At 40.3% G+C, this 19,704-nt stretch overlaps 1 protein-coding gene across 1 annotated transcript in view; it reads left to right on the forward strand.

The window, feature by feature from the left end:
- LOC122402644 overlaps positions 1–19,704 on the forward strand; it is a 53,985-nt gene that overhangs the window by 13,259 nt on the left and 21,022 nt on the right. The window contains exons 18-32 of the mRNA XM_043405604.1: positions 11,484–11,606; positions 11,768–11,946; positions 13,420–13,667; positions 14,054–14,310; positions 14,583–14,774; positions 14,938–15,120; positions 15,368–15,976; positions 16,186–16,344; positions 16,418–16,601; positions 16,681–16,808; positions 16,963–17,409; positions 17,669–18,035; positions 18,194–18,642; positions 18,720–19,119; positions 19,205–19,507. Of these exons, the coding sequence (XP_043261539.1) occupies positions 11,484–11,606; positions 11,768–11,946; positions 13,420–13,667; positions 14,054–14,310; positions 14,583–14,774; positions 14,938–15,120; positions 15,368–15,976; positions 16,186–16,344; positions 16,418–16,601; positions 16,681–16,808; positions 16,963–17,409; positions 17,669–18,035; positions 18,194–18,642; positions 18,720–19,119; positions 19,205–19,507 (4,228 nt within the window). The remainder of the gene's footprint in view (positions 1–11,483; positions 11,607–11,767; positions 11,947–13,419; positions 13,668–14,053; positions 14,311–14,582; positions 14,775–14,937; positions 15,121–15,367; positions 15,977–16,185; positions 16,345–16,417; positions 16,602–16,680; positions 16,809–16,962; positions 17,410–17,668; positions 18,036–18,193; positions 18,643–18,719; positions 19,120–19,204; positions 19,508–19,704) is intronic.

A 19,704-nucleotide genomic window follows, 5' to 3' on the forward strand; every position in this document is an offset into this window, starting at 1 on the left:
AGACGTTTAAAATGGTTCATTATTTTCATCGGTACCGACGAATTGTATTTTCCTAGTTGCACACATTTCCAACGAATTCATCCGTTCGAAAATTGTTCGCACCACCGAAGCGCCTTTCAGTTTGTCACGTTTTTCGTTCGACCTAAATTTCATCTTGTCCTTGGGTATAGTGTTCGCAGACTCGTTCGTTCTTTCGCCTTGAAAGCAAGAATGGAACGAAAACTAGCATCGTACGAAATAAGAAACTTTTGTTTTGGCTATGCGTGTCTCGATTACGATCAAAGTCGAAGGTACCGTTTTCTCGTTGCGGTTAATTAAAGAAGAAAAGTATACTATGTATATCCATGAGTATTAAAACACGCGAATGTTGCCCGTTAATCTATCGGTTTGTACCAGCAGACATGCCAGCTAGCAGATAACATGTAATTAGCCTGACATAATGTGACTGATAATACTGTACATTGTTCCAGTACGATGACCAGTTTAGTAGAGACTCTAGCAAATGGTTCCGGAGCGCGGAATCCGCGTGCGGACGCACCGTGATTTCGGTGGACTGTACGACCGCTGGTCTACCTCGATTTTGCACGTTTTTTTATTCTTTTTCCACGAGATCGTCTCCGATCGTGGGTCGCGGTGTGGTGAACCTCTCGTTCGGAGAACGCCACCAGTCAGTCCGGTTTTATCCTCCCATTCGTTCGTCCGTGTCGGTGACGTCACCTTACAAAGATATCTCTAAACTATAAACATATAGGAAAATTAACATTAGGTGCAATCGCAAAACAATAGAATTTAACCTTATTTCAACTTTTATCCAGTTATTACAAACTATATACATACACAATTTATATAACCAAATGATTTTTAGCCACTTTTTATTATTATGATTTTATACTTACTTTTGATAGGAAAATAATTACAAAAATTTTGTTTCTCCCGGGTCATATAAGGCAAAAGGTATAGTTTCATTTACACCACTGGGACCATACAAAATTTTCCTAATAAAAACCAAGTAAAAAATTTACAAAAAAAACGGTAGACCAAAGTTTAAGGGAGAAAGTCACCCCTTTTCTTGTTTACACCACTAGAATCGTATTGCCAAAACATATCTAATAAAAACAAGGAAAAAATAGAGACGGTAGTCCATCTCTTATTAAGTTCTAACTCTATCCATAAATGCTATTAATTATTTTCTTAGGCGATACGAAATGTATACCGAGAGTGAATAAATGTTTATAGAAAATTCTGATCGTTAAATTTGATCCAGAGAAATTCTTTTCGACTGTTCGATATAGAGGTCGGTGGAATTTTTCGCGTTGAAGAATAGCTTGGAATCGTTGGAGCGTATTCGTCGCCGTTGTATTCGCGGAATTTGCGTCGATGCGCCTTTGGCGAATCGCCAAAAATAACGTTAATCAGTAAAGACGGCGTCGGTAACTGGAGAACGTAACTTCCACTTCGTGCTGTCTCGAGAAAGAGGTAACGATGGCGAACATCAATTTCATCCGAAAATGTTTCCGCGTGATAGCCGCGTTCTCGCATCCCAGTCACGCGGAACTTCGATCAACGTCCAAATTAATTCACCGCGGATACCAGCAAACTATCAAACCTTCCTTTATTCTCTCTCTGTTTACGAATGGTTTAACTTTTGGACGGAAGCCAATTAAATTACGTATTTCATGAAAATCCTCTTCCGTCTTTCTCTCGTTTTAACCCTACCGTTTCATCCATTTTCTATTCTCTCCTCATATTTTCTTTATACACTGGCTGTTATAATAAAATTCGTTGTTCGTCGAAATATTAGCCTTCTCGATAGTTGCGTGTCGAGTAAAGATATGAGGAAGTATAGTTGGATGTGTCGAATGGTTCGGGGCAATCGGTAAATCGATTCACGGTGATAGTTTAAACGATTCTGTTTCCCGCGAAAGAGGAGAATCGGGAGAATGGTGGACGGACACGACTCGATGGAAACGACAGAGAATAGCGAGGGACCTCCTGAGAAGGAATCACGAGCGGTGGTGGTGTGCAACGAGGATGCACCGCAACAAACCACCAGTCCAACGACCACCATAAGCACTATAGCCGTGCAGAGTGGTGAAACGCGTCTGGTGATCGCTCTACTTCAAGTAAGAGGCATCGTACCTTATCGTACAACACTAATGTATTAATCTAACTCTGCTTAAAAGTCAGACCACTTAATAAAAATCTTTCGTAACGCTCTGAACATCTTGGAATTTTAGGTCGGGCGATACAAGAAAAAGGGTCTCAGAAACTTCATCTTGTTATGTACACCTTTGTTGTAAATGCAACAATGAACCAGATATCGTAGAAATAGTAGTTGGCGCCCTCTGTTGAACCATGTTCTGGCTAGGAATTTGTAACATCCTATAGATAGCCTGGAAGATTCATCAGAATTGCTCCAACCCTTTTCCCGTAACTGTGCGCGAAAACAGAAGGACATGACCGCACTTTACTTAGGTAGATTAGAAATACTTTAGGGTTACACGTCCACGAGCGAAGCCGCCAGTTATCGACCACCGACAGACAACATATATCAGTGTCTAAGCGATAGTTGTCAAAGAAGCGAGCAGAGCAGGGCTTGTGATATATGTTTTAGGAAGCGTTCGAAGACATTTAATCGTTCCAACATTGGTCAGATAGAGCGCGCTGCCGTTGTGTCGCGCAGTTGCACGCGACCATAATCTATGGTGTTAGATATTTCGGGATCCGGACGGGACCGAGTCCATAGCTATTTCCGAGTCCTCTCGAAACCGTGGGCATTTTAGGTATCCATCGAGTAAAACGAGCTCTCCGAAACTCCGCGAAGGATAAATTTAACCGCTACAGGTCCCTTGCTTCGAGATCCCGCCGCGCCGCCATCAACGGGGAACCATCTCGCGTTCGTTATGCCCCGAAAGTAATTGGACGCGGCTCGGACGATTCTGTCGTTAACGAGCAGCATAGTACACCGAGATCCAAACGGTTTACTCGATGAAAACGTCTCTCTCCTACCGGATTATGTAATCTTCCTTGGGCATGGTCGATATAGTGCTCTTTGCTCCAATAATCTGGCTATATGAACATGATACGATACGTTTCTCCATCACGGAACATATCGGTTTATTTATTCAACTTTCAAATCTCTACTTTTAAAATCGCCAGAATATTATTTATAACTCGTTTATTATTAAACTAAATTACGTGAAAAATATTTTTAAATGAAATTATACACGGTGTTCGGCCACCCTTGGGAAACATTTTAATGGGAGATTCTAAAAACCAATTTCATGATTTTGTCCTTCCAAAAGTACTAATATTTTCCATACCGAGGTTTCTCGAAGCGTAATTATTTTCTAGGGAGAGAAATTAATTTGAAATACTGTGGTAGTCGAAAACGATTGTAAAAGGACATTTTTGGCGTTTGAAGAAGGAGGATCGTGACAGTGACGTTTTATCGTCTTGCAATTTGTACGCTCGGGGCTCGTAGAGATATTATCTGGCGATGCAAGGATCTTTCGTCCCGGCGTAATTTAGCAAACGCGGAGGATGGACGCGCGAGAGATCTGCCTCCTTCGCGCTTGTGCACGTCACACGATCTTATCGTGGAAACACGTGATAACAGCGATACAACTGGTTTGATACATTACATCAGAGTATTACCGGTTAAAGTTACATCACAGCATTATCGGTTACACGTCGCGCGTCTCGAGATATTCATTTGCATCGGCGAACGAGAAACGTTTTCCCGCGATCCTTGGACCGAAATAATGACTCATTGTTTCACGGTGATCGCGTCGCGCCGCGGTAAAGTGCAAATTAACATCCACGCGGCCCGTTAATTAGCACCGAGGAAATTACAAATTATCGGTTATTTTTATACCGCTATTACAAATTGCACCTTAATCTTTATCTAAATTCAAATAATATTTAAATACGGCATTCTTCTACAGGGTGTTCGGCCATACCTGAGAAAAATTTGAATGTCAATTTGTTGAAACATCAACGAAAATATAACGGTTTCCGTCAAGCATGTTCCAACATGTAATCGATCCTTAAATTTAAAACGCGCTTTTCTCGAAACCGGTTTTCCAAACTGGTGGGTAGCTTTTCTCAGAAACTATTCACCCGATGGATTTCGATCCATACATGGAAGGAACTCTTCCTTCTCTAACACATTTCGAGAAAACTTTGAAGCTGTTTGTCCGCTTTGAACAACCATAATAAGATATATCTATATCTCATGTTCCGTTAGCGATCGACGAAGCTCAACGAAAGAAATTCTTGATAAAAAGTGTTTTAGCAAATGTTGAACGTTCGAGAGGCCATTAATGCACGTTGTCACGGGCACTTAATCAGAAAAGCAGACCAGACGAATAGACGTAGCTACAATGGTTGGGTATGGGGCAGGTCGATCCAAGAGGATCTACCGTGGCATGGATCTCCTGTACGTTCTCGTGTAATCTAACAAACCGGTATTATACGAGACGGCGGGCGTGATCCTTCCTCCGCGCCTCTACCTATATCGTACCTACGACCTTACGACACTGACTCCTGCCTCCGAAGGGACCGAAGAAAAAGAAAACGATGAATATAAGGTGGACGGCCCAAAGACGGGACCCCGTGGAGGTGGTACAGTCATCTTCAAGTACTGCATCTTCGAACTGGACCCCGGATAGAATACCTTTCAAATGCATACTCCCATGAACCCTGCATTCTTTCTCACTTTTAACAGGCCATTCCACCGTCAAGTGCGTTTTTTTACCCTTTTAAAATTTATTAGGATAAACAAAGTTAAAATTGGTGGGAAATTTTTCCAAATTATCTACAACACCTTTTGCCCGTAAATAGTATTTTCTCATGATTGAAATATTTAATGAAATATTTCAATGTTTACGATTTTCTATAAAATTTTTGTAACTTTCAATAACTTTTGTACACCAAAACGGGTTTGAATAACCCGGAAATTGTTCGAATCTCAGCTCCGTGACACAGATAGGTCGCTCGAGCACTCGGACATTTACGAAATCACGAAAGGCTGTCCACGATCGCAGAATACTTGCAACGGACGCCATCTTTTACGGACAGAATTTTGCAATCTCGTTCAATTCGATCTCTCCGCGATAAAGACGTCCGCGCAATTCATAAGCAAATAACGAACCACTGTTTTTGCAAGAGAACGCGAGGAGTTTGCAAAAGTACCGAAAAATGGTTAATTTCCAAATTTGTTTCTTCGCGAAACCGATAAATTAACCGACGAAACAGTCTAGTCCTTTACGAGCCAATGTCGCCAAACGAGAACGTGTGCCGAGTATTCCAGTCCCCTGTCGCCACACGAGAACCATTTTTATTCAGCGTTGTTCGACAGCAGTGTCAATATACAGGGTAATTCTAGAAACTGGGCCACCTCGTAGCTTTTTTCTAACCCACGATACGAGAATTTACCGATGGTAAAAGATATTCATATTATATCTTTGATCGAACGAAACCATGAATTTTTGGAGTTCTTTACTCTTTATTTTAGCGGATGACCGTTTAAACATTTTATGTTGGGATTGTACTTGGTTCAGGCCAGTAATTCTAATATAATTTTAACAATGAAATCTAAATCTAGTTTACGAACGAATCTAAAAAGTTTAGTCGTTGATCGTGACTACTAACGTTAACCAGTGTGCTCGGACATTTTCTAGGTGGTCAGGCGTGCTAAAGGGTTGAGAAGATCGTCGCGGTAAAAAGTCGCGATGGAGTTTAACCGAATTCGTGCGGGACACGTAGAACGGCGACTCGTCCTAATTTTAGGTCGTCGAATATGGCTGTGCTCTGGCATACCGGTTGTTCCCATCGTTCTCGCGGGAGACACGTGCGCGTTTCGAGCAATGCACGCGTGACTTTGCAAGAGACCGTTGTCGCGTGCAATCGCAAACTCGTTGCAGAACTCACTTTCACTTCGGCTCGCCGTGGAATCCGTTCTCATTGTCATCGTCCTCGCGTCCTGAAAACGGTCCTCGTATTTTTTACGTCGACGCCGAAAAATCACCGGCAGAGTTCAAGGTTAACTCCCACATCCTCGGATGGCGCTTGCTGCGGTGCTTCCCCTTCTATCTATACTCGATTCATCCCTTTGCCTACCTCGATTCTCTATTTTTCTTTATTTTAACAAAGGAATTTTTATTAAGTTTACTTTTTTGTCAAATTTCCTTGTCAGAAAGAAGAAATCCCAGCTAGGAGCAACGTCAGAAAAATCTTTAAAACACCGCACGGTGTAAAGTGTTTTCCCAGCAGGTTCGTTCGGTGAATCTTTTTTCGGGCAGTTTTTCGCGCGATTCGAACAGCGATATTAAAACTCGTTTCGCGATAATATCTCTGTAGGGTATCTCGATCGAGCGGTTCGTCGTGTCCGCTGGCATGCCAACGCCTTTAAGAGAAATTGCGGTGGTTTGTTGAAGAGTTCGTGCCAGCTTCGCAAACAGCTTCGCGCGTTCCTGTAGAAACGTTCTCTTCTGTACGTGTTTGCGTCTCTATACATCGAGTCCTCCACTTATGCGGTTAATTCGTTCTGGAGCTTTCCGCGTCAGTTAAATACCACGTAAATCGAATTGCATGCAGATTATAGAAACTGGGACAGACCGTTGCATTTTTACAACCGAAGATACAAACGTCTTTTGATAATATCTAATATGGAAATTATTCTTTCAACGAAGCATATTTTCGTTATTAGATAGGCCAGTAGTTTCTATATGGTCACTATCTCAGTAATTAAGGGGTCTGGTACCTCTAGCGGTATGGAAAACGAGGCATTTTTTTAAGCAACACTGAAGATAAAGTAAGCATTCAATTATCCTGAAACGTTGCATTGTATTTAGGTATAACAAATGTTGAAAAAAACCCTTGGCAATGTTTAAAAAATATTTATCAGCGCCATGTTCCCGAGCCACTTCTTGCTTTGATGCCCAGCTGGTGTGCAGGATTGTGGTAAAATGGTTGTTATGTACAACAAAAACCGAAATATTCCATTAACGATGAGACATTTCAATTTATAGAAAAATGAACAATGTGCCAGATATTTGAAACTTAAAATCGAATTTTAACACAAAAACGAGTTCTTATTACGAATATTTTGCAGAATTATTTGACAATTTTGAAAAAAAACTGTAAATTTTCAAAGCAATTGATTAATTAGAACTGGAGTAATGCTGCACACCGTTTTGTAAAACATAGTTCCGAGGAAAATGCATTTAACGCGCTACAGGATACAGGACGCAGATACACGTCATCGTTTGGGGCTTTAAATTTTCAGCAAAAACATTGTTCCGACACTGAGACCTTTCGCATAATGTTTTTAAGGCTTCAAACTATTATGTAAGCCATCGAATTTTTCAATATTCTAGAGTTACCAGACCCCTTAAATAATCGTTTTTATATTTGATCTATATAAAACACGTGATTGCACAATGAACGATACCTTCTACATCACACAGAAAAAAAACTCTCTGTTCTTTTTGGGGCACGCTCAGCGCCATTTGCAGAGTATGCAGGGGATAACACGCGCCAGATTCAAAAAGCTGGAAATCGCGATAGAAATTCCAACAGTTATAAAAGAAATTGTAGATGTATTTATAGAAAATATTTTTATAAGGGCAGAAGCGACTGGTCGCGTATATTACACGATCGACGAGTGAAAAAAGTCGCGTTTCCCTTGATGATCCATGTTGGATTTCACGGATCGTTGCTGATCTCACCGCAACAGCAGTCGGGAAGCAATTTTGCGATCGCGGGTCGAACGATCGTCGTTGCCGTGGTGGAAATTTTACTTGCGGTCGTGGCACGATCGTTTGAAATCGGTTGATAACGATAGCTTGGTTTATTCCAAGCGACTTGCGCTATTTATCTTCCACGGTGTATCCTCGATTTTTCGTGTTTTCGTACGGGAATCGCGTGGAAAGGAGTGGCGACCTTGCGGTGGATGACGAAGCGAGGGATGCGTGCCTCGTGACGTTTAACAAGTAGCTGGTGATTATGATTATTTAGTGAGCTGAATTAATTTACCTATCGCGGACGGGATCCTTGCTCGGAGCAAACGCGGTTTAACCGCTTAATGCGAGTACATTCCGATATAGAAACGCACGTTTATTATTATTATTACTATTAGACGAATCTTTAAACGCGAGCACACTATTCGATAAACCAGCGAACATTGTATTTAAAAAATTGTTAGTTAGAACGCGTTAGTTTGAGGTGATTGAAGAGCGAGATATATCATTCGCGGACCCTCTGAAAAAGCAGTCGGAATGAAAGCGACGACGGATTTCCGGAGCACCCGGGGATGCTTCTAAATCTAAATGCGAGCTCACCGGCAAAATCGGGAAGAGAGAGACGAGAAACGGTTAACCCAATCTGGATCGAGGAAGACAGAACTCGAAAAGGAGTGTGGAAACTAGAGAGATCGGTCCCGGGTTCGTCGACCTCTCACTTGGGCCACAGAAAGACGAGTTATGCTTCCATTTTCATCTTTGGCGGACTGCCAAAGTTTCGTCTGGACCGATCTCGTCTCTTCTCCTGCTGCCATCAGTCAGCGACAATATTTCCTTCGTTTTTCCATCTGTCTCCACGTCAGAATGCCAGCGTATAGAAACACGAGCGTGGATAATCAGAAAAACAGTTGGATAGCTGTTCCGTCACACACCGACACTCCGACGAATCTTAAACGCTACTTTCGATGCAATCACTAATACTTTAGAAATAATTGCAGCCAAGAAGAAAATAATCACGTGCAGCCCATTAATTTTTGTTTCGGCGGGCATCGCCTGCTGTTTTCTCCTAAACAGTTGCATCTAATTTCAAGGCGAGAAGGATAGAGTAGAATTCCGCGTGTGCATCGTAAACGTAATTAGGGTTCTGCCAGAGGCGGTTAATAAGCAAGAAAAGCACTATCGTAAATCCTTTGTATCGCTGTCCACGGCCGAGACTCGCCTTTCATTACTTCTCCATTTTTCCTAGCTTTTAATTTATCGAGATTTATCTTCCGCCTCTGTTCACTATCGCGTCAAGTATTAATTATCTCAATTGTGGTGAATCCAATTGCGTCTCGAGTCAAGACGTTCAAGAAGAGAACACAATCGATCATAGACATTCTATAAACCTTCGAAAACGTAATTTAAGCCTTTCGAGAAAGAATAACCTAGGTTTGATATTCTATAATACGGCGTTAAACGAAGGATTTAGAATGGCGCGACGACGATTCACTACAAATAAACTCGCGTGTAGAAGGAGGGATGTGATGTCACCACCAAAGGAGTACCAATGTCGTTCGTACAGAATAAAATTTCACGATCTACGTCCGCAGTTACGCGTTCTTTGCATTAGAATGTTCCATCGATGACAAGAAATTGTTCAAAACTAAATATTTTATTAACAGTTTTTTTATTTTTAATTTATAATCTGTTATAATTTTTATAAATTTTGTTGCTGATAAAAAAAATTCAGAACCATTCTCATAATAGATATTACAAAATTATTTATACACGATTAAAATCACAGCTTTCAATTACGTTTAAAATTGAATTGAATTTTTTTAATATGTAACAAAAAATCGTTCAAAATTAAATATTTTATTAACAGTTTTTTTATTTTTAATTTATAATCTGTTATAATTTTTATAAATTTTGTTGCTGATAAAAAAAATTCAGAACCATTCTCATAATAGATATTACAAAATTATTTATACACGATTAAAATCACAGCTTTCAATTACGTTTAAAATTAAGATTTTTCTCCTATTATGTGTAATAAATTATACTTGTCAGAGATTTGATTTGAACCAGAACGAAGATAAATACTGTTCACAAGTCTCCACGTTATTAAACATTTGAAATTAAACGTTAGATTCGCGTGATAATTTCATGAATCAAGACATCATTATGATCTATTGAAAGAAATTGCTCATGGTCGTACAGTTTTAAATCACAATTTACGAGCCACTATACATACATAATTTCTATCTTGGGATTTCCAGGTATATGTGTTTCTATTTCTTCGACTCCGAAGCGTAAAGAAGTTGTATATTATACTTTAAAACGTGGATGAGTTAATTTACAGCTACTGCGGATCAAGATGATCGATGGCACGAATTAATTAACTTCTTCAGGCTCGTACATTGCGACATACATGGACGTTAAAATTATTTTTTAATATAAAACAATTAATTTGTTGAAATAATAAATGTCATGTAATCCCAATTTATCTGTGTTTACATTAAAATTTTTGTTAGTTAATAGGTGGAAATATACCAACATTAAAAGTTATTATAAACGTGACACGTTCGAAAAAAAGCTCCTCGTTTTCTTGAATTTTTTGCAACATTACGAAGATCGAAACGTTAGGTTAGGAGAGGATGTTATATTTTTAACGACGTCTCTCGAGCACGTGATACGAAATTCATTTTTTGACGTCTATTTTTACCGCTACATCATTCGTTACGATATCGAGAACTTGCGAGCTTTTTTTATCGACATTACGTCGCGCAGGCAAGCCGACAAATGCTCGCGGTGTTCGAACCGGTTGTCAATACGGTGGCGTCGCATTAAATCTGTCCCAGTCGCATTGAATCACGCTTGACACGCTAACAAACTGTCACAATAACTGCTCGTTTGTCCGACCAACGATGTATTTAATTAGAAATCATTGACATTTACTTGTGGATCGATCGTCCGTTCTAAACAAACTGCGTTCACAGAAACCTCTGTGATTAGTTTGAAACGCTTTCATTACGGATACTTATAGGTTATGTAACTCCTGTTCTTTGGTACTTGCAAGTGATTCTATTACTGTATTTACGAGCGAAAAATTGTCCATCGTTCGTTCGTTAACCCATCGATGTGTTTATACGAGAGCACACGTCGCTGGCTATTTCCACGATCTGAAACGCGGAAATTAACAATCGTCGGGATCTCAAAGGTGGAATCAATCCTCCTGCGTGTGGTATTTCGGCACGGTTCGATAAACAAACGTCCGCCTACGATGAGTTTCTTAATGTTTGTTTACGTTTCGTCTCTGAACGATTTGAAATAGACCGACAGAACAAAAAGCACAATCCTTGCGAATGGGAATAAATTGTGAACGTTCGTAAATATAAATAAATATGTAGGCAAAGTCTAAAAATTAAGAGAGTTACTTTTGTGAAAAGAATCCATAAAAGAATTGAAAAAATGAAACTCTAGATCGGAATGCTCCCTTAAGTGACATCATCCTAGATGCGAATAAAATCCTCGTTGCCATTTTCCGATTCGATGCAACGAGTATCCCGGTTTTAGATCACCTTGTATGATACCTTATAAGGTACCAACGAGTCGTTTTAGTATTGCGCGTCATAGTATGATCGTTGCCTTTTACGAGCCTCGCGATGACAAAATATTATCGATCCATTAACCATTCGCAATCCTCGTTATCAGAAACTGCTCTGACAAACTTTCTGTTTCTGTTCTGCCCTGTAGAGCGGAGAATGGCTACGACTGAAGGTTCTGGAGGTCCAACCAGAATTAACGAAGCTCGGTGGTTCGGTGGAGGAAGCTACCGAATTCTCGAATGCACACGACGAAGTTCTGCTTCGATTACAGGTTAGGAAACCCTACGATTTTAGTACGGGTTCTCTATTAATCGTTAAGCGTTTGAGAAAGGTCAAGAAATGGAAGTCTGCTTTTTTAAGTTGTAAAATTATGTGTTTCTAATTTTATTTCATAATCATAAAAAATGATTTTGTTTAAATTTCTGACAAAAGAGCAAACAGAGCCCGGTAGAGGAGTTGCTCCGGCAGGCTGATCAGCTGATTTCGAATCAAAGGCCGAGAGCGGAAGTTTACGCTGCGATGGCGGAAACTCTGGGCCAAGCATGGCGCGACGTGAACGAGCTTTTAGAACGTCGAAAGCAGATACTCGACTCCAACGTGTTGTTCCAATGGTTTGTAAACCAACAATCTTCTTTAATTGTTAATTTAAGAAAAGCAACTATAAAATCTCTATCGACGAAAATACGTTCGGAGTAAAAATATAATCGCAACAAGAAGAAGTTATCTCCCTAGCATATAACGCATTAAAAGAAATTTTATTTCTCAGTGAATACAATAAATAAATTATCAAATAAGCAACTAAATAGTTCTGGCAAACAATAATTCCTTAAACAAATTAAAAAATTTCAAACCGTTCTGGAAAAATTATCTTCGATTGCAGGGGCCAATTAAAATCATTTTTGGTAAATACACATACCTCCGAAATCCTACCCACTTTCGAGAAAAAAATTCGAGTAGGTACTGAACTTTTTAGATGAAATTAAAATATTTAAAATCACACTAAAAAAATCATATTTAGTTACAGGGATCAATTACCGAAAATCTAATTTTTCTTCCAGACCTGACCCAAACCTACTCCAGACCTAACCCAGACCTGACCCAAATCTAATCCAGACCTAACCCAGACCTGACCCAAATCTACTCCAGACCTAACCCAGACCTGACCCAAATCTAATCCAGACCTAACCCAGGCCTGACCCAAATCTACTCCAGACCTAACCCAGACCTGACCCAAATCTACTCCAGACCTAACCCAGACCTGACCCAGACCTGACCCAAACCTAATCCAGACCTAACCCAGACCTAACCCAGACCTGACCCAGACCTAACCCAGACCAAGGTGCCTAAATTTTTCGACGAAAAAAAAAAATTTCAAATCGTTCTGAAAAAATTATTTTCGGTTTCGGGGGTCAATTACAATCATTTTTGGCGAATACACATACCCCTGAATTCCTACTCACTTTCTAGAAAAAAATTCGAGAATGTGTGAAATTTTTCGACGAAAAAAAAAAATTCCAAATCGTTCTGAAAAAATTATTTTCGGTTGTGGGAGTCGATCACAACCATTTTTGGTGAATAGACATACCCTCGAAATCCTGCGCGTTTTCGAGAAAAAAATTCAGTACAGGCTCCACTTTAAACGTTAATAACTTTTTAACCAAACCTCATCAAATTTTAAATCGAGTATTTATTAAAAAATCATTAAAAATCAAATACTTAAACTTTCTGCTACGTGAGCTACATAAAACTGTGATCAAACAATGATTATTCTTATGTGTAAATATTGTTTGTAAAAGTGAAACTTGTTTCTATGCTTTTTATCATAGTTTATAATTATGTTATTTATATGATTTGCAATAAATATTGAAATGCAATTGCCATTACTTTATTCTTTCTTTATTTCGTAATATGGTGCTTTTTGAATTTTGTAAATATCATTGTTAGTTTGGTTTTTATGAGCTTTTTCTCTAACCGTAACAAACTCGTCAAATTGTTTTTCGCTCGGCACTAAAAGGGTTAATATGAAGTATATCTCATTGTTCTTAATTAAAAACAAAAATGAATAATCGATACGTGTCCTTCAGCCGAGCAGAAGAGTGTCGGGAAAATATGAGAGCCCTCGAAATGGCTTGCAACGATACGCTGTTGCCGATCGAGATCGAGGCCGTGAAAAACTTCTTATCGAAGATCCACGATCTCCGGAAAAACATGCTGGAAGCGTTGATGGGCGCGTTGCAAGAGGGAAAGAATTTATTGGACAGGCTGAAGGAGATCGCGAACGAAGGTACTTTGGACTTCAGGCCGGACAGAATTAAATTGGAAGCTGATCACGGTGAGTAGCCGCAATTAATGTTTCCGTTAGAAAAACGGTTAATTATAAACCAATGTCGCTGTTTCCTTTGCGCCTGTTCCCTTTCGCTTTTATTTAATCGATGACATAACTGATGTGTGCCTTTCGCGTGCCGACACGTTGCTTCGTACTTCGTGGTACGCGCACGCTGATACAAATAAACAAGCTTCTGCTGCCAAACGAAATGCAACGTGAAAATTTCCCGACTTTTTATGTCTCTTTCTCTACCAAAAAGAGTAACGTAGATGTAATTTATTTACAGTCTAAATCTCACTCGTAATTGTATGGCAAGGGGTTAAAAGAAATATAAATTTGCATAAAGATCTGCAGTCTGGTAATAAGAAATATTCTGTGCCGTTTCCGTGCAGCTGTGCTGAAAGTCGAAAGATGGTTGGAGGAGCTTCACGATAGACGACGACTGATCGAAGCATCGTTTCGTAGCAGAAAGACTCAATTGGAGCAATGCCTGGCTCTAGCTTTGTTGGCGACCGATCTACGCGATCTCGAAGAGATTCTGAACGACAGGATCGCTGCTCTTTCGAGTAGCTGCGATCAGCTTGGAGATTCTGCGTCCAGCGCGGAATTGCTCCTATTCGAACTGAAGAAGTTACAGACAGAAGCAAAGGTATTTTTCAACGATTCATTCATCCTATTTTAAACACAGTTGTTCGCGTAAACTATTTCTTTCACTGCTGAAGCGTTTACGGAAAAATGCAGGACACCCTGTATATTAATTAATGTATTTTTCTCTTTAAAAAGGTATTAGAGTTCTTAGATCGAAAATCGATCAGTTTAAAAGTTATGATTTTTATTTCGAATTCCCATACATGCGACACACTGTGCATCATGGCGTCTCATTTTTAGCGTAATTTCCCCAGCATTATCTCGTGTTTGCAGGAGTTTCAAGACAGATCGATCAAAATAACGAAGTCGACCGAACGATTAGTGTCATCCGGACACTTTGCGGGCGAACAAGCAACGGAGCAAGCTTATGCCATCCTCGGTGCCGCTGCTGATTATGTCAACGACTTGGACCAGTACGAATCGTTACTGAACAGGGCCGTGGTCTTCTTCGATTCAGCGCGTTCGGTGAGCATTTACCTCCTGCGCTCTTAATCATTTTAATCTAAAGGATTTCTTGTGATGGATGAATATTGAATTTTGCTTCACGAAAAATGAACATGCTAACCCCGGGGTGATGTTCATTTTAAAAAATAGCTTGTGTAATGGAGTATCGGTTATTATTTTGCAGGCTATTACAAAACTGGATCAGTTGGAGATCCAGCTTGTGACAACGGAACATCCTCCATATTCGACAGGATTGGCGCGTTTCCATGCTCAAACGGTCGCTACCATCGAAGACGTTACTTCGAAACCATTGACGGAAGGGTACGCCCTCCTCGATGTGACAGGAAGAGGAGCGCCTGGCGCTGAGGTCAGATAGATTGATTCTGATATTTATTTGCGTGGAATTCGTCGACATGCTTTCAATGAAATTAACTCTGTTTGCTTCAATTCGAGCATCTCTAATATCTCAGTTTCTTTGGATATAGACAAGGTTAAAGATGGCGGAGTCGTCATAGCACATTAAACTAAAAATTCGAGGATTAAAACCTATGTGAAACGAATATTGTTTGACTAGAAATCAATTCAAAAGAAGAATATTTGTAATTATTTTGCAGGGTGTGAAACGCGCGGTGGAGGAATTGGAGAACCGTAAGATCCGATTAATGGAGCGATGTACGGCTCACGAGAAAGAGAATCTCGAGATATCGAGGATCATAAATACGTTCTTGGACAAGCACGACGAGCTACGAAAATGGCTGTCGAGCATACCGGAAGCGTTCCTTCAGGGTCACCAGGACATGGGCAGCGACGTTTCCATGGCGGAGGATTTCTGTCGATTGCATCGTCAACTGTTGAACGATCTCGAGCGGAGAACCGAGGAAGTCGAGCATCTGGAGTTCGAGATACTTCCGATCAGAGAACGATTGGAGGAGTCGCAGAAGCTGGAATTGCAATCGAAGGTCGAGGAGCTTCAGAACTCCTGGGCGAAAACGAAGGACCTCGTCGCGAGCAGGATCGATTTGGGCACCATTTACTGGCAATTTCACGCGGACGTCGAAAACCTGTCGAGAGAAATCGAATCTATCGATCACGAACTGACCAGGTATACGGACGTTTTCAACGAGGTCAAAGTTGAGGAGCTCGAGAGACGTTGGAAGGATCTGCAACCTCTTTACTCGAAACTCACTGCCAATGGAAAGGCATTCTTGGACGCTGCTCTCAAGGTAAGTGAATCTAACAATCCTGGTTAACAAAATATCTTTGCTGATAATATTTAAAACCACTGTTTGAACAAATTATTTTTTAATTATTTCTTTTCTGGTTTAAGTTAAGTTCATACATTAACACTTTAATTCAGAAATTAATAATAAAAATTAAATTTGAACAATTATTTTATGTTTTATGTCCTTTCAAAAGAGAAAAATATTTTCAGGTCGACGATCCCTATTTAGACGTGCAGAGAGCATGTTTGTGTGTCCAAACTCTCTTGGACAAATTTGCTAATAAACAAATACAATTGAAGAGAATCACCAGTGAAATTTTGATGGAGAAACGGATCGAATACGAACGAAAAATCGAAGAAAGTACAAAGGTAGCGGAACGAATATTATTTTTTTACTTGTCATCGTCGACATTCCGAATACATATTTCGTTGATCTGTTCAGACATTGGAAACGGTTACTAAATTCAGCGAGCAACTGTATCCAGTGATAAAAACTCAGTCCTCTGAAACAACGGACATCCTTCAGGATCTGCAAAGTTCGAAACTCCGCGTTCCGCCAGAATTGACCAAAGCAATGATCGAATTGGATTCCAGAATTAAAAGCATGAATTCTTTGGGCCAGAAAGGTATTTAAACAAACGCATAGAGGACAAAAATGATTTCACAAATGGTATGTCGTTACGTTAATTGAAAATATCGATACAGGAGATGCACAAAATGCCGAGAAGATCTCGAAGAGACTCGAACAGATGCACGAAGATTTGCGTACTACCTCGACGGACTACGAAACTCTCCTGGACTCGTTGATTTCCATCTTCCAGCACATCGAACAAGTAAGAGTACGATTATAGTTACATTTTCGAATAACAGGAAGTTTCTAACTAACAAAACTAGTATCTATGTGTGACACAGAAAGATGCAAAATTTTCTGAGCTGACTTCGTAAAGCGAAATTTCTTCGTGTTAGTTTAAAAAAATTCCGTTCAAGGTCAAAGAAGAAATCGAGCAGCTGAAGATCCAAGCGGAGCGCGTAATGACTTTGAAAAACATAGTCGAAGTGGATACCGCTTCCAGCGAAGTAGAAGCGAGGAGAAAGGCCATAAACGATCGATTGAGTCGGTTGAACGCAAAATCGGAAGACGTGATTGCTAGAATCAAGAAACAGGAGCCACCGGAAGCTGGCGTTCAGGACATCGAGAAACTGAATCACGCGGCACTGTTGGCGGTGATTAACTTTACGTTTTATGAGTGCCAAATGAAACAGATCGAAGAACATCGACGGACCTGCATGTTCGCGGAGGATCTAGAGAGGATTCATAGCGAGTTACGCGATCTGGACGAGCATCTGAAGACAGTGGACGCGAAGATCGGTGAAAATGTTCAGGTGGCCAGAGCGGCTGCTGCTTCCTTCGTGCAATTTGAGAAAACAGTCGAGGTAAGAGTTCAATTTTCATTGAGAAATTTCCGAAAAACAGATCACTTCTTTGGTATTTCCCAGTAAATATATTGAAATTATTTCTATTACGCTTGGCGCAGAAAATTACGTAGAATTGGTAAGTAAAAAGTAATTTCCATTAAAATTTTACCCCTGTATAAAGATAGTAATATTAGCATAGAAATATGTACAATAGGTTGTCCATTGCAGTTACTAAAAGTAAATAGTAGTTTTACTAGTTTTTGGAACGTATTTTTAGATTCTGGAAGAAAGGATCGAGACGTTCATTAAAACGACCGAAGAGTCGGTTACTATTACGACACCGGAGATCGCAAAAGACATTTCCTTGTTGAGAGGAAGATGGAGGAATCTTAGACAAAAGGTGGAAGAAACGAAAATACGAATGAATCTGAGCGTCGATTATTTTGTGCTTTTGGAGGAAGCCAAGGAGTGGAATAGAACGGGTAGTAAATTGTTAATGGCGATCGCGAGGAAAGCAACCGTAGTAAAAGTACCGAGAGACGCGACGGAGCTGCTTCACGAAATTGAAGATTTTTTAAAACCGGGTGAAGAGATTCAAGAGATGAGGATCGAGAAACTGAAGAAACTATCGACAATTGTTTTCGGTAAGTAAATTTTTTTATTTCTATTTTGTGCACTTAATATTATATTCGCTCAATGTAATTAACTATGAACTTTAAATTAAAGGGTACCATTATTATAATTCATTTAGAATTTTTACCTCAGGCCTCAGGTAACTTTTAAAACTTGTTTTTCACATCAGGTACTGATAGATTGCCGCAATTCAACGAGGTGATACTGGAGAATCGTCAAATGCTGGACTCGTTTGCTGTCGTTTCCTCGGAATTGCGAACGCTGGCGGAGAATTTGAGGAACGCGGAAGATTTGTGCGAAAAGTTGCGGATCGAGAAACAGGAAACGAACGAGAAGCTGCAGGCAGCTAAGGAAGTGATGGCTGCCGCGGAAGCTGCCAGAGAAGAGGCTGAGAACGCTAGAAGGGTCGCTGAGAAATTTGCGGCGGAAACGTTGGAAAAAGCGACGATGGAAGCGAGGAGAATGAGAGAGGATAAGGAAGCAGAGAAAGCTGCTGCACCTCCGTTGTGTTCGGTGTCTGCGCAGACTGAAACGATCGAGACTACGAAAGACGAGAGTTTTGTCGAGGAAACAGTCACTTCCGCCATCACCACTAAAGAAATTCACATCTTGGAAAAGGTACATTTTCTTTTATTGTAAATAATACCCTTTCGAGAACCTTAATTTAATTAATCGTAATTGTACGTAAATTGTAGACGGAAATCGAGAAAACTGTTCCTCTGTTTGAACGGGAAGCAAGTCCACCGAGGAAGGTCGTGACAGAACAAACGCAAGAGAAGTTGCACGAAAAAATGGAAAAGGAAGAGGTTCCTCCGTTAGCTCCGGAATTTTCCATCCCCTTGAACGATGCCACGGTTCAAGAGGGCGAGAGATTCACCTTCCAGTGCAGCCTTGTTGGCCACCCACCGCCGGAAGTGGTTTGGTACAAAGACGGAATTTCGATCTTGAACAATCCTGACTACTTGACTACTTACACGCAAGGCGTTTGCACCTTGACGATCGAGGAAACTTTCGCCGAGGACTCTGCCAAGTATACTTGCAGAGTGTTCAACATCGCTGGTTCGGCTGAAACGTCTGCTACGTTGACTGTCAGCGGTAACTTTGCATTTTTTACTATTTCACGATACATAGTGCCCTTCCTAAACGTTAATATTTGAAATATTTGTTCTCTGTTGATTAGAAACAACTCCGGAAGAGCAACTGAGTCCACCAGTTTTTGTAAAAGAATTGTTACCATCGGTGGTAACGGAAGGCTCGTCGCTTCGGATGGACTGTGTCGTCGAGGGCAATCCTCTACCGACTGTCCAGTGGTATAAAAACGATACAAATATCGATAATTCGCCGGACTATGTCATCACTTACAACAACGGTGAAGCTGTTTTAAAATTCGACGAAGTGTTCCTGGAGGACAAAGCCACTTACACGTGCAAAGCGGCGAATCGATTGGGTCAAGCTTCCACTTCCGCTTCCCTCAATGTGGAAAGTAAGAAAATTACCTTCTTCTTAACATCATAAAAAAGAACTTTTTGTTGTCTAAAAAATGTCCTACATGAATCTTGGTAAAATATCAAAATATTCTCATCGAACTTGACTTAGCCAACATAAATAAAATAATAGTTCTTTGCACAAGCAAACACCTCCCTTTTCAGAGGCAGTAAAAATATTCCTTTTCATAAATTT

Source organism: Colletes gigas, unplaced genomic scaffold (genome assembly GCF_013123115.1).
Source record: "Colletes gigas isolate AHSC1104 unplaced genomic scaffold, ASM1312311v1 Colletes_gigas_Sc00038, whole genome shotgun sequence".
NCBI classification, from domain to species: Eukaryota; Metazoa; Arthropoda; class Insecta; order Hymenoptera; family Colletidae; genus Colletes; species Colletes gigas.